The following is a 14,749-nucleotide window of genomic DNA, read 5'->3' as shown; positions in this document are numbered from 1 at the left end:
CACATAACATTGACATTTTTATTAATAGCAACGCAAGATGTTGTCGCACCCTACGGGACCAATCGTATAAAAATTGGTAATCCTGGTACAAACAGCGCCTGCGTCACCAAGCATTGGTGGCGAAATGGCGCTAAGCTCGTGTAAACAGTGCCGGCACCACCCACTATTTATGGCGAAATTGTTCTAGGCTCGTGCAAACAGCGCCTGCGTCACCCAGCATTGATGGCAGCGCGTTTCTCTGGTTGTTTGCGCAAACACTATTTGCACGAGACGTTAAAAAACGTTGCGCAAAAATGTTAGGGTTTTTCAAACAGCAATACAATATGGTAAGTTTGCAAACAGAGACATTTGTTTCTGCCTCAACAATGGTGCCCGAGGCTTGATCGACTCAGCCATAGAAAGGTAGTCCTATAAAGGATACGATACGAAAAAAATAAAACCAAAAAAGTGTTTTATGTTTAATAGGGTTTGTTATCGTCAGCGGCGGCACACAGGCCAACGCCCTTTCTTGTAAGCTATCGTGGATAAAGATGCGCTTTGCGTCCTAGTAACAACCACATCCAAAATCTCCTTTCTATACGTCTTAAGTTATTTTCTAAACTACAAAGGCAACTAATTGTATCAATCTTTAAAAGCGCTTGGAACTACGAGACTACAATGCAAATAATGGTTTTCAAAAACCCGTGAAATACTATTTAGTTTATTTAGTACTAATACACTGTAATGTCTTTGTCCTCTTTTGTTATGGCTTGGCTAATATACTTCAACAATTACATTTTGTTGCACGGGATTTTGAAAACCACATTATTTCTATCTTAAGCGTTTAAGCTCAGCTTTGTTGATATCAATAGATCTGTAGATGTCTAATAGTTTTTTCCTCTTTTCTCTTGAGAGAAGTGTCGAGTTATTGTCTTCTGAAATTTGTTACTACCGATTATAACGACTGCCTAATGCCTCGCGTCTATCTAAACTAAGTTTACAATGACATTTATTTGCCTCTATGCTACTTGTGTTTTTAGGTGTCTCCAAATATGTTTTACATATTGTTTATATATCTACAAATATGTTTTATATATTGTTTAGACGGTTAACCGCGGATATTCGAAAATGGAAACCTGCCAAAAAATCCGCCACAGATTTACACTCATTTAAAACCTTCTCTACGTCCAATTTCGAAACCGGCTATTTGTGTGATCTTCTCACTTGAACCATCTGGATGCTGCTGATGAAGATGTCCCCTCAGAGGAAGTCGGACCAAGAAAACCGGTCAAACTGGTTTTCAAGAAACCAACAACCGAGCCATCCCCATCCGAGGTAGCTTGATTGACGTTCTGGTCCACACTCGGCTTCTCCCGAAAGAACATCGATCCGAGCAGCGACTTATTCTCTTTTGACGTCGCACCATCACTGTTATCTACCTTTGAACCCGTGTGATTACCCATGATGCCTTGGTGGCCCTTCTGGTCCAGTCCCCCCGGCATTGACTGCGTCACGTGATTATGGTGGTTGGTCTCTGGCGGTTGCTGCTTGTAGCGGTTCTCCTTCTCGTAATCGCTCGTCCAGTCACTAGGAAACTCTGACGGCGACTTGCTTCTCTCGAGCAGGCCGTACGATGACTGGGATCTGACCGGAGGTCTCAAAGGACCATTCGTATAATGGTATGGATTTGTGTAATCTTCGTATTCTGGATCATCGGGATCAGCCTCGTGGTACTCTTCATGTGGGATGCGTTTCTCTTGGCGTTCCGCCTTTCTTATTTGTTTTAGTCTCCATGTTGTGTAGTCCATCACCTCGAGCTCTTCTGGGTCTTCAACGGAGCTCTCTTCATATTCATACTCTTCATACACATCGCTATGCGCATGCGCGCCGTATGGATCAATCCCGGCCTCTTTTGGCCGGTAATACGTAGCAGGGTCTTTGGGTGATTCATGGGGGACCGCTTCTATATTGGGTGTGGCCTCAGTATGGTATCCTGTCTCCAGATTAGACCCAAATTCTTGCCTTGCATTTTGAGATAACTGTTCTATGTAGCCCGTGTATTGTCCGATGCTATCTCCATTAGCGGCCATACCAATTATGCTATCGGTGAGATTCGATAAGCGAGAAACGGGAGAGTTCTTCTTTAAGGCGCTCTTTAGGGGCTTAGCAGGTTTCGTCTGAGTTTCCAAGACAAGTCCAAGATCTTGGTCATGATCACCAAATCCTATATGCGGCATTGACAGCCTTCTGGAAGGCATTCGACTCTTTACTGGCGACATCAGAGTACCTTTGATATTCGGTAAACCTACGAACTTGATCGATTTATAATCCAAGTTTTCTTCATAAACCGCGTGTTCATTCAGTCTCACCTCCGACTGACTTCGTTTCGCCATTCTTTTCGTCCTTCCGGTGGACATGAGTCTCTGAATACCAGCCACGCTCCCCGAGGGTTCCTCCCCTGGGGCAGGAATACGAATCTCACTTTCGAAGGCTACCAGATCCCCCTCGATAACAGTTTTTGTCTCCTGCATTGTGTTAACATCGTTCTCTGCCACACCAGCGACGTTCATCACAGACTTGCCGAACCCTTTTAACTTGCTCGATATGGACTCCGCAAGTTCCGCGAAATTTATATCTATTAGTGGATTGTCTTCTTCAAGTTCTGGCTGTGTAAAGTACACCGGAATATTCAAGTCTGATTTACCCATGTACACCACCTTACTCTTAGGCGTGTTTTTCTCTTTCTCTGCGTTTAAGGTGTTTTGTTGTTTCTGGTTGGCGTTGGGTACGGCGAGGTGTGTGGCGGCAGGAGGACTGCCGTTGGGGATATTCACCCGCAAATTCGAGTTCAAATTCAACTCGTCGTTTCCCTCATCCTCCTTGGAATTATTAGACATTGATAACATGGAAGGGTACCTATTGTTGAAGTGCACCGTATGAAAAGTAAAGCCCATACCATTCTCTTCTCTCTTTCTTCTTCCTTGTCGTGCTAACCGTCGCTTTCTTGCGATCTTCCCAATGATACATGAAATCCCAACAGGTATACCAACGACACCGATCAACATAAAAAGCGGTAGGACATGTCTAAGCCACCCCCAATCAAATCCAACGTTATCAGCATTCTCTTCTTCTAGACAAATTCCAAGATAGTTCATTTTCACACTGGAAACAGGAAATTTTTCACTCATTGCCGTCTGAAAATTCTGATTTACCGCCCCTGTATCTGAAACAAATCTGGTAAGGAGTCGTTTTAGTTTAGGCTTATTGCAAGGTGCGTAAGGCACGGTGTTAAGAGAAATGGTGACCTCTCTTGTGTCCTGGTTAAATGATTTGAGCCACACTGAACTGATATCCTCATTAGCAATATAGCGACCAACTCTAGACACAAATTCAAAACGAACTAAAACATCAGCCATGAAGGAAACAAGATTAAAGTCGGTGTTAATTACAAACTCGTGATTATACTGTCCTGTGTTTTCTTTAATGTCAACCTCCATGAAATCCTTTGCGGATTGTCCACGTTGATTAGTCGCCGATACCAGAAATTTGAACACACCTTTATTTCCTGGCAAAGGAAAACCATAAACATTTCTCGAAGACGGCTCGAACTGAATCCATGAAGTCTTGGAAATTTCCCCGCCATTTTTAGTGTACATTGTCAAGCGTAGATTCGACGAGCTCTCCGCGTTATAAGTAGGGTAAAAAGTATCATCCGGGACTTTAAAGAGAAATGCTTGACCAATGAAAGCCGCCAACTGGTCCAGCGGTTTCAACAAGAGCGGCGTGGGCATGTGGGGTTCCTGTGTTATGGGGATCGTGCTGTTTGGGTTTGTGACGTCAATTATGGGAGACTGGGTCGTGTTTAGCGAGACTAAAGAGAAAAACAGCTTTAAAACAGCAAGTGCTTTGGACATTGGAGAAAACTCGATGAAACAATCCACTGCCTGAACGCTTAATCATTGCAACGTCAATTTTCGTTCGCCGTCGATCGATAATACTTCGGCCCTGTCCGATTCGTTCTCCGTAACACTGCTACAAACCTGAAAGAAAAACGGACAAATTTCACAAAAGAACCTTTTTTATAATCATTATTATTATTTCAACAAATAGTTGAACCATCACAAAGATGTGCCTATACCTTTTTTACTTATTCGTTTATTTCAAATTATCAAAAATACACTGGTTATCCGAGTGAAAATTGCTATAAAGTATACTGCAGACGTCAAATTGCTATGATACATAGTAATTTGACGTCTTATTTCAAACTTAATTGTGCGGCGGTCTATCTTGCTTAGGACGGATTCAGACTAGACGTGTACCGCTGTGGTAAAAAAAAAGTCATTTTTGCGCATACTTCGTTCTAGGATTCTACCTCCTTATTCGCCCCTCTGTGTAAACTAGTATATAGAGAATAGTGACTGACGCCAGTGCGGACAAAGAGGTTTTCTATAATTATTACAAAACTTTGGGCGTTTTGTCAACCAGTCGACTGCTCCCAGAAGTAGTTTTAATTCCAATTTTTATGTTCTCAACCTGTAAATAAAAGTAAATTAATCTATAAACTACGTCGTTTCTTACTCAGAAGCTTCACGGATAATGAATAGGAGGGAGGGTTGGGAAATATAAAAAAAAACTCTGCGGTGGCGGTCAATTTGACGTCATCAGCGGTCGATCTTATAATCCTTGCATCGGCACCACTACTGAGATCAGCTAAAATATGGACTGGATGGAAACCGCTTTAAAAAAGAAAAGCCCTCAAGTCCACAAGTCGGAGAAGATCTAGGAGATCTTGCTCAATCAATCCTGTGTTTCTTTGCCGTTAAGAAGCGCATATTCTACCCCAACATCGTTTCAAAGAATAAAACAATTTATTCTATTTTTTACATGAATGCTAGTGATGAATGCTTTCAAACATTGCCTTTCTGATATTCAAAGCCATGATTAATAAATCGCTGAGGAAGATGTGGAAAATTGACACAAAATACATCAAAGTACTTCGTTTTGTCATCCGGGTCCTTTCTGCGTGACCCGACCCCGATCAAAGACAAATCTTTTTCTGTTCTTTCAATGTTCTAGAATAACGTTTATCTCGAAAGTCTCAAAATACATGTGTTGTTTTTCTTTAATTTTAGCGAATGGGATTGCGAATATGACAACGAGGTCGTAACGAGATCTAGTTTGAAACTCTCAAAATAGAACTTTGCTGGGCCTCGCGACTTGTGACTCGGGACATTAAACTCCGAATAAAATACAGATAAAAAATATCTTGAGATAGAAAAATCATACAACTAGGTCATAGCCTGTATGAACAAAGTCCTTTTAAGTCCTAAAAACACGTTTGGCATTTCTATAGATTACATCTCTCAAAAATAATCAAATACAAAGGAAATCTGTTGAAGCCATTCCCGGCAATCGCTTTTGTCTGGGCAGAGCTAAATTTCGTAACATTTTTACGACAATATTCTTGACTGCGAAAACAGTTTAAAATTGTGAAGACGGGGGAGGAAAAAACTCCTCGAAAGCACATGTGAAGCTACATCGGATGAACAAAAATTCGAGACGAAGTTTTTAACACCATTTCCATTGTTTGGTGACCAAATGCATTAAAGTTGTATCAGAAAAAATGCTGAAAACTAATTAGCTTCGAAGAAAACACCCTATTTTCTTTACAAAGTTCCATTTTAGTCCTTCAAGTACGCACGCAGTGTTTTAAACTACTTTTATCATTTCCGCAAAACTTCTTTTAAAACAGTTTCTTTTGGCAAAAATAGAAACAGATCTTATCATCCAGCAAGTGGACAAAGCTCAGATAAATTCAAGAGACCGGTTACTACGGTAATATGCAATTAAAACGTGTCCTTTTTCGAAAGTTAAGAGAAAACGAACGCTATCTACAGGTTTCATAAGTCTAGAATTATTGTTTAAAGAGTTTCGTACGAGGCTTAGATCCCAATATCGGGAGTACTTATACAAAACGGATAACATAACACCTGCGCAAACACACAAAGACGCGGCGACTAACCTTAGAGCGGAGAAGGCTCAGCCTCATCACTCTAACGAACTGGATGATTCTTGTTTAAGCAATATCCCTCTTGCATTGGTTTGGTGGAGGTTTTGAGCGCCCCCTCGCGCAGAAAGTAGAGAAGACAGACTAAATAATTCACCCGGCAAATTGCTATAATCGAGTCTAAGGGCTTGCCTATGAGAATTTCCACCGATTCAATAACTATGCATTAATTTTTAATCGGCTGTGCTGTGATTACGGTAAGGCTAGGTTTCGATTTGTCACGTGACAATGGCAATTTATCTCCATTTTGTTTTCCCGGGTTTGTCAGGAAGTGAATTAAATATTCTAGCGCAAATAGTTATCGGAAGTTAGAGTTATCAAGGGTAAAGCATTTATATAAAAAACATTACTAAAATTGTCGATAAGCCGTGAGTCAGACGCAAACCTTGGTACTATATGCTTCTATCGGTTCATGGATATGATGATGTTCATGTATAACTCTTTATTGACTTAAATATTAAAAATATTTATATATTAGCAAAAAGAATTCTTTAGAGGACTTAGACTTACGTCACATCTATGATCTTAGCATACGATAAGCCGTATCAAATAAGCGCTGAAGATCGTGTTCTCTAAGAAGGCTGCGCTTGGAATCAGAACAGCCCCTCACGGAATTCAGCGAGGCCAGCAGGATTAGAAAGCACAAGCAAAGCTCGCGCTCGCAACAATACTACTACCCTTGGTATGTCGCATTGTCAATGGCAGGGAAGGTGGACGGGGAGGAGCAGGGGGGGGGGTGGCGGTTGTCCCCCCTTTTCTGAGCAGATTTTTTTCATGTTAAAGCGCGGTTTTTATATGTACCTACATTATGTATAAACTCATTGCTAGATAAAATATTCTATCATGATATCTTACATTTTTAAACTGTACTCATTTTTATCTGTATTCTTTCTCAGCAAGCATGCCCCTTTCAAAATCAAAATCATACCAGCACCACCCTCCCCCCCCGGCCATTTCCACCCCCACTTTTGGGACCTCTCCGCCGTCCCTGAATGGACTTATGCCAAAACCGTCTGAAACACTTTTGAAATTAATGACAATTGAAACGTTATTTTAAAGGTCGAAATCTTTACTAAAACAATTTTTACATCCATCTAAAATTACTATATTTAGGTTGATTAACAGCAGCTGATTCTTAGAAAGCTGTATTTTGCAGAAATTGTCTTTAAATTTCGGACCCAATCAGGGCAAAGTTCTATATGGCTAGTTACGCGTTTTTTAAAAGTGTCAACGGATTGATGTTTTTTTTTTACAGATTCAGGTGAACTGTTCCACACACAAGGGCACAACAGGCCCGTACCCAGGATTTTTCTGCTGGGGGGGGGGGGGGGGGGGGGGGGGGTTCCCTGCTAGCAGAGGCCTCTTTTCTCTGTATTTCGCTGGGCTGGAGTTTGCGAGGAAAAGATACCTCTGCCATGGGTCGCAAGTTCGTTTGATCAAACCGCCGTCCACGATCGTGAACGAGATCCAGAGCGCATGCTCCGTTCATTAATTACTGGCCATTATTTGAGCCCACAATGACTAGCGCATGCATAAAATGTATATCCGCTGCGGGATAATAAGCCCGCATTCGAAACGGCGTCCTCCGTAGAAATATCACGCGACGAATTATAAAAGAAGCCATTCAATGCCTTATCTTCATTCAGAATTTTCTCTCTTTTCACTAACGAGTCAATCTTCCGTTTACAGGTTTTGCATATTCTTCTGGGAATAGCTGATCTAAGTTTACCAAAAAGTTTTGTAACATTTTCTTCGAATCCAACTGTGCGATATTTACATTGAAGAAACTCGCCTGCCCAGATGTCTTGAAATTAATCCCACAAACAAGACAAAACTCGTCTTTGCTGCGTTTGTTGTTCAATCTTTGAACAGTTGTTTTCTTTTTTCGAAGAGGAGAACTAACCGGAGTTTGATTCATGATTTCCGACTAAACCCATGCAAAGCATATTGACAGCTTTCGCGCGATGGTACGGGTTTTGGCACGTCGGTCGCTTATTAACGCTCACGCATGCGCAACAGAAACAGTTTCGACCCATGGCAGAGGTATCTTTTCCTCGCGAACTCCAGCCCAGCGAAATACAGAGAAAAGAGGCCTCTGCTAGCAGGGAACCCCCGCAAATAGGTCCACTTTTGGTTCTCAATAGACGTGCTATTATTTGTAGACAAAACTATTAAGGATCACTCTGGTATGTCGCCAAATCCGACAATAAACGTCCCGTGGAGATACTACAAAGGCATGGTCAGATTTTTTATCAGAGAAATCCCTTACCACCCCCCCCCCCCCCACCCCCGCAATTCCCTGCTAGCAGAGGCCTCTTTTCTCTGTATTTCGCTGGGCCCTCTGCTAGCAGGGAAGGGGGGGGGGGGGGGGGGGGGGCGATATCCGAAAAAGTGGACCTAATATTTGCGGGGGTTCCCTGCTAGCAGAGGCCTCTTTTCTCTGTATTTCGCTGGGCTGGAGTTCGCGAGGAAAAGATACCTCTGCCATGGGTCGAAACTGTTTTTGTTGCGCATGCGTGAGCGTTAATAAGCGACCGACGTGCCAAAACCCGTACCATCGCGCGAAAGCTGTCAATATGCTTTGCATGGGTTTAGTCGGAAATCATGAATCAAACTCCGGTTAGTTCTCCTCTTCGAAAAAAGAAAACAACTGTTCAAAGATTGAACAACAAACGCAGCAAAGACGAGTTTTGTCTTGTTTGTGGGATTAATTTCAAGACATCTGGGCAGGCGAGTTTCTTCAATGTAAATATCGCACAGTTGGATTCGAAGAAAATGTTACAAAACTTTTTGGTAAACTTAGATCAGCTATTCCCAGAAGAATATGCAAAACCTGTAAACGGAAGATTGACTCGTTAGTCAAAAGAGAGAAAATTCTGAATGAAGATAAGGCATTGAATGGCTTCTTTTATAATTCGTCGCGTGATATTTCTACGGAGGACGCCGTTTCGAATGCGGGCTTATTATCCCGCAGCGGATATACATTTTATGCATGCGCTAGTCATTGTGGGCTCAAATAGTGGCCAGTAATTAATGAACGGAGCATGCGCTCTGGATCTCGTTCACGATCGTGGACGGCGGTTTGATCAAACGAACTTGCGACCCATGGCAGAGGTATCTTTTCCTCGCAAACTCCAGCCCAGCGAAATACAGAGAAAAGAGGCCTCTGCTAGCAGGGAATTGCGGGGGTGGGGGGGGGGGGGGGTGGTAAGGGATTTCTCTGATAAAAAATCTGACCATGCCTTTGTAGTATCTCCACGGGACGTTTATTGTCGGATTTGGCGACATACCAGAGTGATCCTTAATAGTTTTGTCTACAAATAATAGCACGTCTATTGAGAACCAAAAGTGGACCTTTGGCCGTTGTGTGTGTGTGTGTGTGTGGGGGGAGTGTGTTCGCACCCCATGCACCCCCCCTGGGTACGGGCCTGCACAACGATTAAAATAAGAGACCCTAAAGAGGGACGATTGGTAAATGTGATTTACAATTAGTTAGGAAAATGTGACGGCATTTAACAAGGGTTTACACTAGTATGAGTTCTCAAGTGCCTTTTTAATTTGGGAGATTGAGTAAAACCTTAATCACAATGATCACATTGAAACCGATTCCGATTACTATTACAAGGTCTTCACTCATTGTCGCTGCGCCTCCTCCGAGCAAATCAGCTGACTGGGAAGCCTGTGGTGTGGACACGAAAAATCAGCTTCGTTCGCATATGCGATACCAAGATTAGATTTGCTCTCCGGTCGCTGCACTCCCTCCAAGCAATAATTGGCCAGAAAAAAGACGAAAAAAAGAAAGGAGTTCGACCATGAGAGTATCGTGTAAGAGAACGATGACGATCGTGGAATCTATTTTTTTACTATTGTTCTTGTCAGTAGTAGCATTCATATATAGTGTGTCGCGGCTTTTTTTTTAATCCTGTTAGAGATAATAACCTATTTCATGTGTAAACTGCGGAGCATATAAGAAAGTACCATCAGGAAGGGCTGGACTAATAAGTAGGTGTAAAGAAAAAATTAATAAACACAACTAGTATTAGACATCTCATAAAATCATTTTCTTAATAAAATTCAATTGCTTTTTAAAAAAAGCTTTAAAAAGCTTTAACAATAAAATCAAAGTGGAAATCACAAAAAGGTTTAAAAAAGCTATGCTTTGATTTGTCTTTTCCAACAGGGACTTTAGAATCAGAATGCACTGCAGGATATGTCTTTTAAAAAAGGTTATGATGAAATATGTTCTGGTCCAACGGAAGAACAGCAGAATGTTCTTTCCTGGATTGAATAATGGAAATCATTGGATGAGAATCAAGTTCTACACGAAGCTACAAAGCCAAGAAGGGAAATGATGGTTGGGCTCTAACCGATGATGACTTTTCCATAATAATACAAAGCGAGTTACGAAAATATATGTTTAAAGAAATTTGTGAAGCTGGGATTTCATATGATGTGACAAATCCCCACGATTTCACTTAAACAACACTTCTTGGCATATATGAGTATGGACAAGGGTTCCCTGTGTTATTACACTTTATTCTCACGAATTTCGCGATTTTCAATAATCTATTATGTTCCCTAATAATAAAAATTATGAAAAGTTTTAATGAAGCCTCGGAGTCCCCTCAGCTTTTTACTGAGTTTCCGTTGTCTAGACGATGTCACGTGCACCTCACGCACGCAGGGTACTCGATTCGATCCCGGGTGGAAACATTTGCCTCTGCTTTTGACAAAACCGGATAATCCCTGCCAGGGGGGGCCCTCCTGTTCTCCCATTGGTCACGCATCGATCATGCGCAGTAAACCAACAAAGGGAAATCCCTGTCCTCCCATTGGGTCACGCAGTGATCATGCGCAGTAGCGGCATAGCACTCTTTGATCTGCGCATTTTCCTTGTGATATTCTCAGCATAAGCACTCTTCATCACCGGGCACTCGCGTACCATATCCTGAACGACCTCCCGCCACTGAACCAGCCCCGCCCACTCATCCTCACCGCTCCCCTCCCCACACAGAACCCAGTCTCTCTCTCCCCATGGCTTGGCGCCAACGAAATGAATGACTGCGGGCTCTATCCCAAGTCTATCTTCATGCCAGCGCGTGCACCCGTACTTGACATGCAAGTGATACCACTTTCGCTGGTATAGTTTAGTGAAGAAGTAATCATCCGGTCCCACAAAGCTTGCTTTGTCCCCTACAATAGGCTGGGAACTCGAGAGTAAGTAATCGTCGAGGTTCGGCTCAAGTATCAGTATGCATCCGTAAATCCCGTAGTTATTTCTCAGTGAGTTTTCCACTTCAAGTTCTGGTAGCTTGGTGCTGTGCCAGTGATCATGATTCCTGATGCTGGAACATATACCAGCCGGGGCGGGGACATCAAAAAGCGAGTCTATATTCTCTGTAACCAACATATCCGCGTCCAGCCAGATAATTTTGCTATACTCGGTCAATTTTAACATTCGTGCTTTCGTCATTATATGATTCATCCATTTATTCTCCTCCCTGTATCTCTTCCCACGAAGTCTACAATTCACTTTAGTTTCGATGTAGCTGATGCTAAGAACACGATCGTACAACTTCTTCAAGAGCCTTAGCGCCCGCACGCTGACGTCAGGGGTCGCCATGACCACCAGCTCGTGCTTGGTGTCCTGTTGCCGTAGCGACCAGGCTAGTGCCAAAGCCCCCTGGCTATACTCGTCCCCGCACATGACTAGAGTGACGTAAGCATAACGAGGCTTGGGTACGTTAGTGCGAAAGTCTTTTTCTAGGAATCTCGTGTTTCTTGGTTTGTCGTACGAGGTGGCTTTGGGTCGAGATGAATGTCGTAGGTTGTAGCGTTTGTGTCGAGAGGTTGATGAGAGAAGTTCCGATGATAAAATGTTTCGAGATTTGTGATGAGACATCTCTAGAATGTTCTGCAATGACAAAATGATTCATGATTGTCAATAAGAGGCCTCAAGTGCGGAGGGCCTGGGGAGGGGTAGGGGTGGTAGGGGGGCAAAGTTCTACAATTTTTTTGTACCCTTTCTTGGGTTAGTAAGGGTCCTTTACTCCCCCATCGACACTCACACAGGAACTGACCTGTAGGCTTAGATTAGTCAGATATTTATAGGTTAGGACAACTCAACATAGTCCTTGCATCGGGTACGGAGAAAGCACTCTTCACAAATTCGTGCTAAGAGGGGAGTGTACAGGAGATGAAGGACGGAACCGCATTCCAAATCTCAAACAATAGTACATCAGTATTTTCAAAGCTCGGTGAGGCATAAGCATTTAGTACTGTTAGTAATGCTAGGTATGAAATTTAATCTTGAAATTAGCAGCTCCCTGTAAATTATCTCCTAAACTTTTCCATCTTTTGACACCCAACTAACACTCACTTGACGCCTTACGACTTGTTTTGTCCAGCTAGTCCAGCTTAAAAGCTAATCATTCGAGGATGATTGAAATATAAGGCACAAAGAACCTCTTTCATTTTTTGAACCAAACAGCTTAGTTGCCTTGACCTGTTCTTCTGTCAGCAAGGACTTCTCCCAAAAATTACGCCGACCAATCAAAATTACTAGCTTCTATTTCCCTTCTTCTATATAGCTCTACCACTCAGTATCGAGCTCTGTTCCGGCAATGATCACCGCATTTCTAGCTATTTCTTTACACTATTTATATTCACCAGAGGGGTTTCATAAGGCCCCGGCGGCCGGCGGAAGCGCCAGCTATTTTCCACCGAGCGCCGGCTACTTTTTAAAAAAAAGTCGACTTTAAGTTTTATTTGAACTAAAAAAATTAAAATAACTTCCACCCCCTACTTATCAATCTCAACCAGCCTACTCCGAAAGTTAATGAAAGCCCTGCACCATATACACATTCTTTTTGCAAACTGTCGAAGAGCTAAACGCTTGCAAACATAAACACCTACCAGAACACAGCAGACATTAACGTGAGGCTGATAAATTTACCCTTCTCTGCTCGTCAAAGAACTGAAGGGTAGTTTCATGCTCTGTAAAGTTGTGACAACTTGCTGAAGTATTCCTATCCATTGCATTTGCCATTGTTGCAATGATCAAAATTGTCATCGCTTTTCGCTGCGAGTCTTTAAAACTTCGCACGCCGCATTACCATAATCCTTGCCTTCTACTATCAACAATTCTACCGAAAACAATGAGAACATTTGAAGCCAAGATAATCGCAAACAATCCAGTGTTGTCACTAGCTAGGATTACTCGAGCTTACGACCTGAAAAGATTTTAGCCTATACTGTAATTAATCGCTCTAGCAGTGCTCTGGCTCGAACATCGAGCGAAGTTCAAACAATTGATGAATTCTAGAAACAAATTTCGAGCCGTGACCTCGAAAAGCTGTCTGTTTCTATGGTAACGAGGTAGAACGGTCTTGACCTCTTAAATATTTCTACAAATCGATATACTTTTACCACATTTTAATGCTTCTTATCCATTTTGTGTTTACTTGTGAACTTGTAAATTTCGCTGTAACTTAAAAATCCGGTAACAGAAACAGATTGTGGTGCGCTGGTTGTATCGTGGGCTTCTTTTAGCTTTTTAGCTAAGTAAAATAGCTTTACTTATTTTTTCAATTTATTTTCTAGGGAAATTAATATCTTTAAGTCTTTTACTTCCACAAGCTTACATCTTCGCTTCCCCCTAAATAACAAGGAATTAAATAAATCTACCTTTGAAAAGCCCTACGGATTGCGCCAAAAGCCTCTGCATACCAGGCTCGAGGTACTGACAGGTATAAAAATTTAAAAAATCATGTTACATATACCTGAAGAGGCTGTTGCTTTCCCCAATTTCTAAAGATTATTTTCCTAGTCTTCTTCTGTGCTCGTCCAAGTCTCGTTCTTTTTCGTCCAACCTTTTAGAAATTAGAAAAAAAAAACGGAATGAAATTTTACAATAACGTCCTTACTTCTTTTAACAGAGCAAACCTGGTCACTGTAAGAGAGAATACCTTAAAACTGTTTATATATTGACACGGAAATACCGATATTTCTAAGGACCGGGTGTTTATGCAAAAAGCTGATTAAACAATCCACCTGCTTGCGCGTTTGTGTTATTTCCGCACATGAAAGACGTACTGCGCTAATGACGTCAGATTGATTATATCTGTTTCTCACAATTATAGCCTCACATAAAGTATTTCACATAAAGTAATGTGGATATTTCTTTTATATAACTTTTTCATCTCTTTATCATAGCACCTTCGACAACAGTAGCTTTCACATAAACAAAAGACACTGTAAAAAACAAAAAAGAAGAGACACAAAGCAACAAAACAAAGGAAAGAAAAAAAGACACGGTAAAGAGCAAAAAAAAAAGAGAGAGATGTTTCCGCCCGGGATAGAACCGGGGACCTTGCGCGTGTGAAGCGCACGTGATAACCACTACACTACGGAAACCTGGATGAAATGGAAATTGTCAAAATATTGGGGAATTCTATTAGCTTTACATTTTCATAACAGTATGTCCGTTTTTTGGAGTAACCATCAAACAAAAGCTTCCATTTTGTTATTCACCCGTCAAAATAAGTCTTTAAAGCTTTTTTCCTCTGTGTTTTTACTGATATTCCAGTGTGAAAGACATCCGCTTTTTTATCGTTTTGCGGGTTGCCTGTGTTTATAACAACCCCGTTATGAATACGAGGCTAACGCAAGAAAGACTACAGTTTTCTGTACGATACGTCATCA

At 41.8% G+C, this 14,749-nt stretch overlaps 2 protein-coding genes and 1 non-coding gene across 3 annotated transcripts; all 3 read right to left on the bottom strand.

Annotated features, from left to right (window-relative positions):
• Positions 1 to 4: 4 nt before the first annotated feature.
• Positions 5 to 6,171, bottom strand: LOC5509424. Its single transcript, XM_001629902.3, has 2 exons — positions 6,002 to 6,171; positions 5 to 4,019 (listed from the first exon to the last, which is right to left on the bottom strand). The coding sequence occupies exon 2, from the start codon at positions 3,891 to 3,893 to the stop codon at positions 1,200 to 1,202; it is 2,694 nt and encodes an 897-aa protein (XP_001629952.3). The 5' UTR covers positions 3,894 to 4,019; positions 6,002 to 6,171; the 3' UTR covers positions 5 to 1,199.
• Positions 6,172 to 10,561: 4,390 nt separating this feature from the next.
• Positions 10,562 to 14,082, bottom strand: LOC116616292 (UDP-glucuronate:xylan alpha-glucuronosyltransferase 2). The gene is made up of 3 exons (XM_048733810.1): positions 14,014 to 14,082; positions 13,828 to 13,917; positions 10,562 to 11,960 (listed from the first exon to the last, which is right to left on the bottom strand). Exon 3 carries the CDS (start codon positions 11,946 to 11,948, stop codon positions 10,884 to 10,886), a length of 1,065 nt encoding a protein of 354 aa, XP_048589767.1. The 5' UTR covers positions 11,949 to 11,960; positions 13,828 to 13,917; positions 14,014 to 14,082; the 3' UTR covers positions 10,562 to 10,883.
• A 306-nt stretch (positions 14,083 to 14,388) lies between these two features.
• On the bottom strand, positions 14,389 to 14,461 carry Trnav-cac. Its single transcript has one exon. It is a non-coding gene; the product is annotated as a tRNA-Val (tRNA).
• Between the last annotated feature and the right edge of the window lie 288 nt (positions 14,462 to 14,749).

Source organism: Nematostella vectensis, chromosome 10 (assembly GCF_932526225.1).
Source record: "Nematostella vectensis chromosome 10, jaNemVect1.1, whole genome shotgun sequence".
Lineage (NCBI taxonomy): Eukaryota > Metazoa > Cnidaria > Anthozoa > Actiniaria > Edwardsiidae > Nematostella > Nematostella vectensis.
This window is presented reverse-complemented; position numbering and strand designations above follow the sequence as displayed.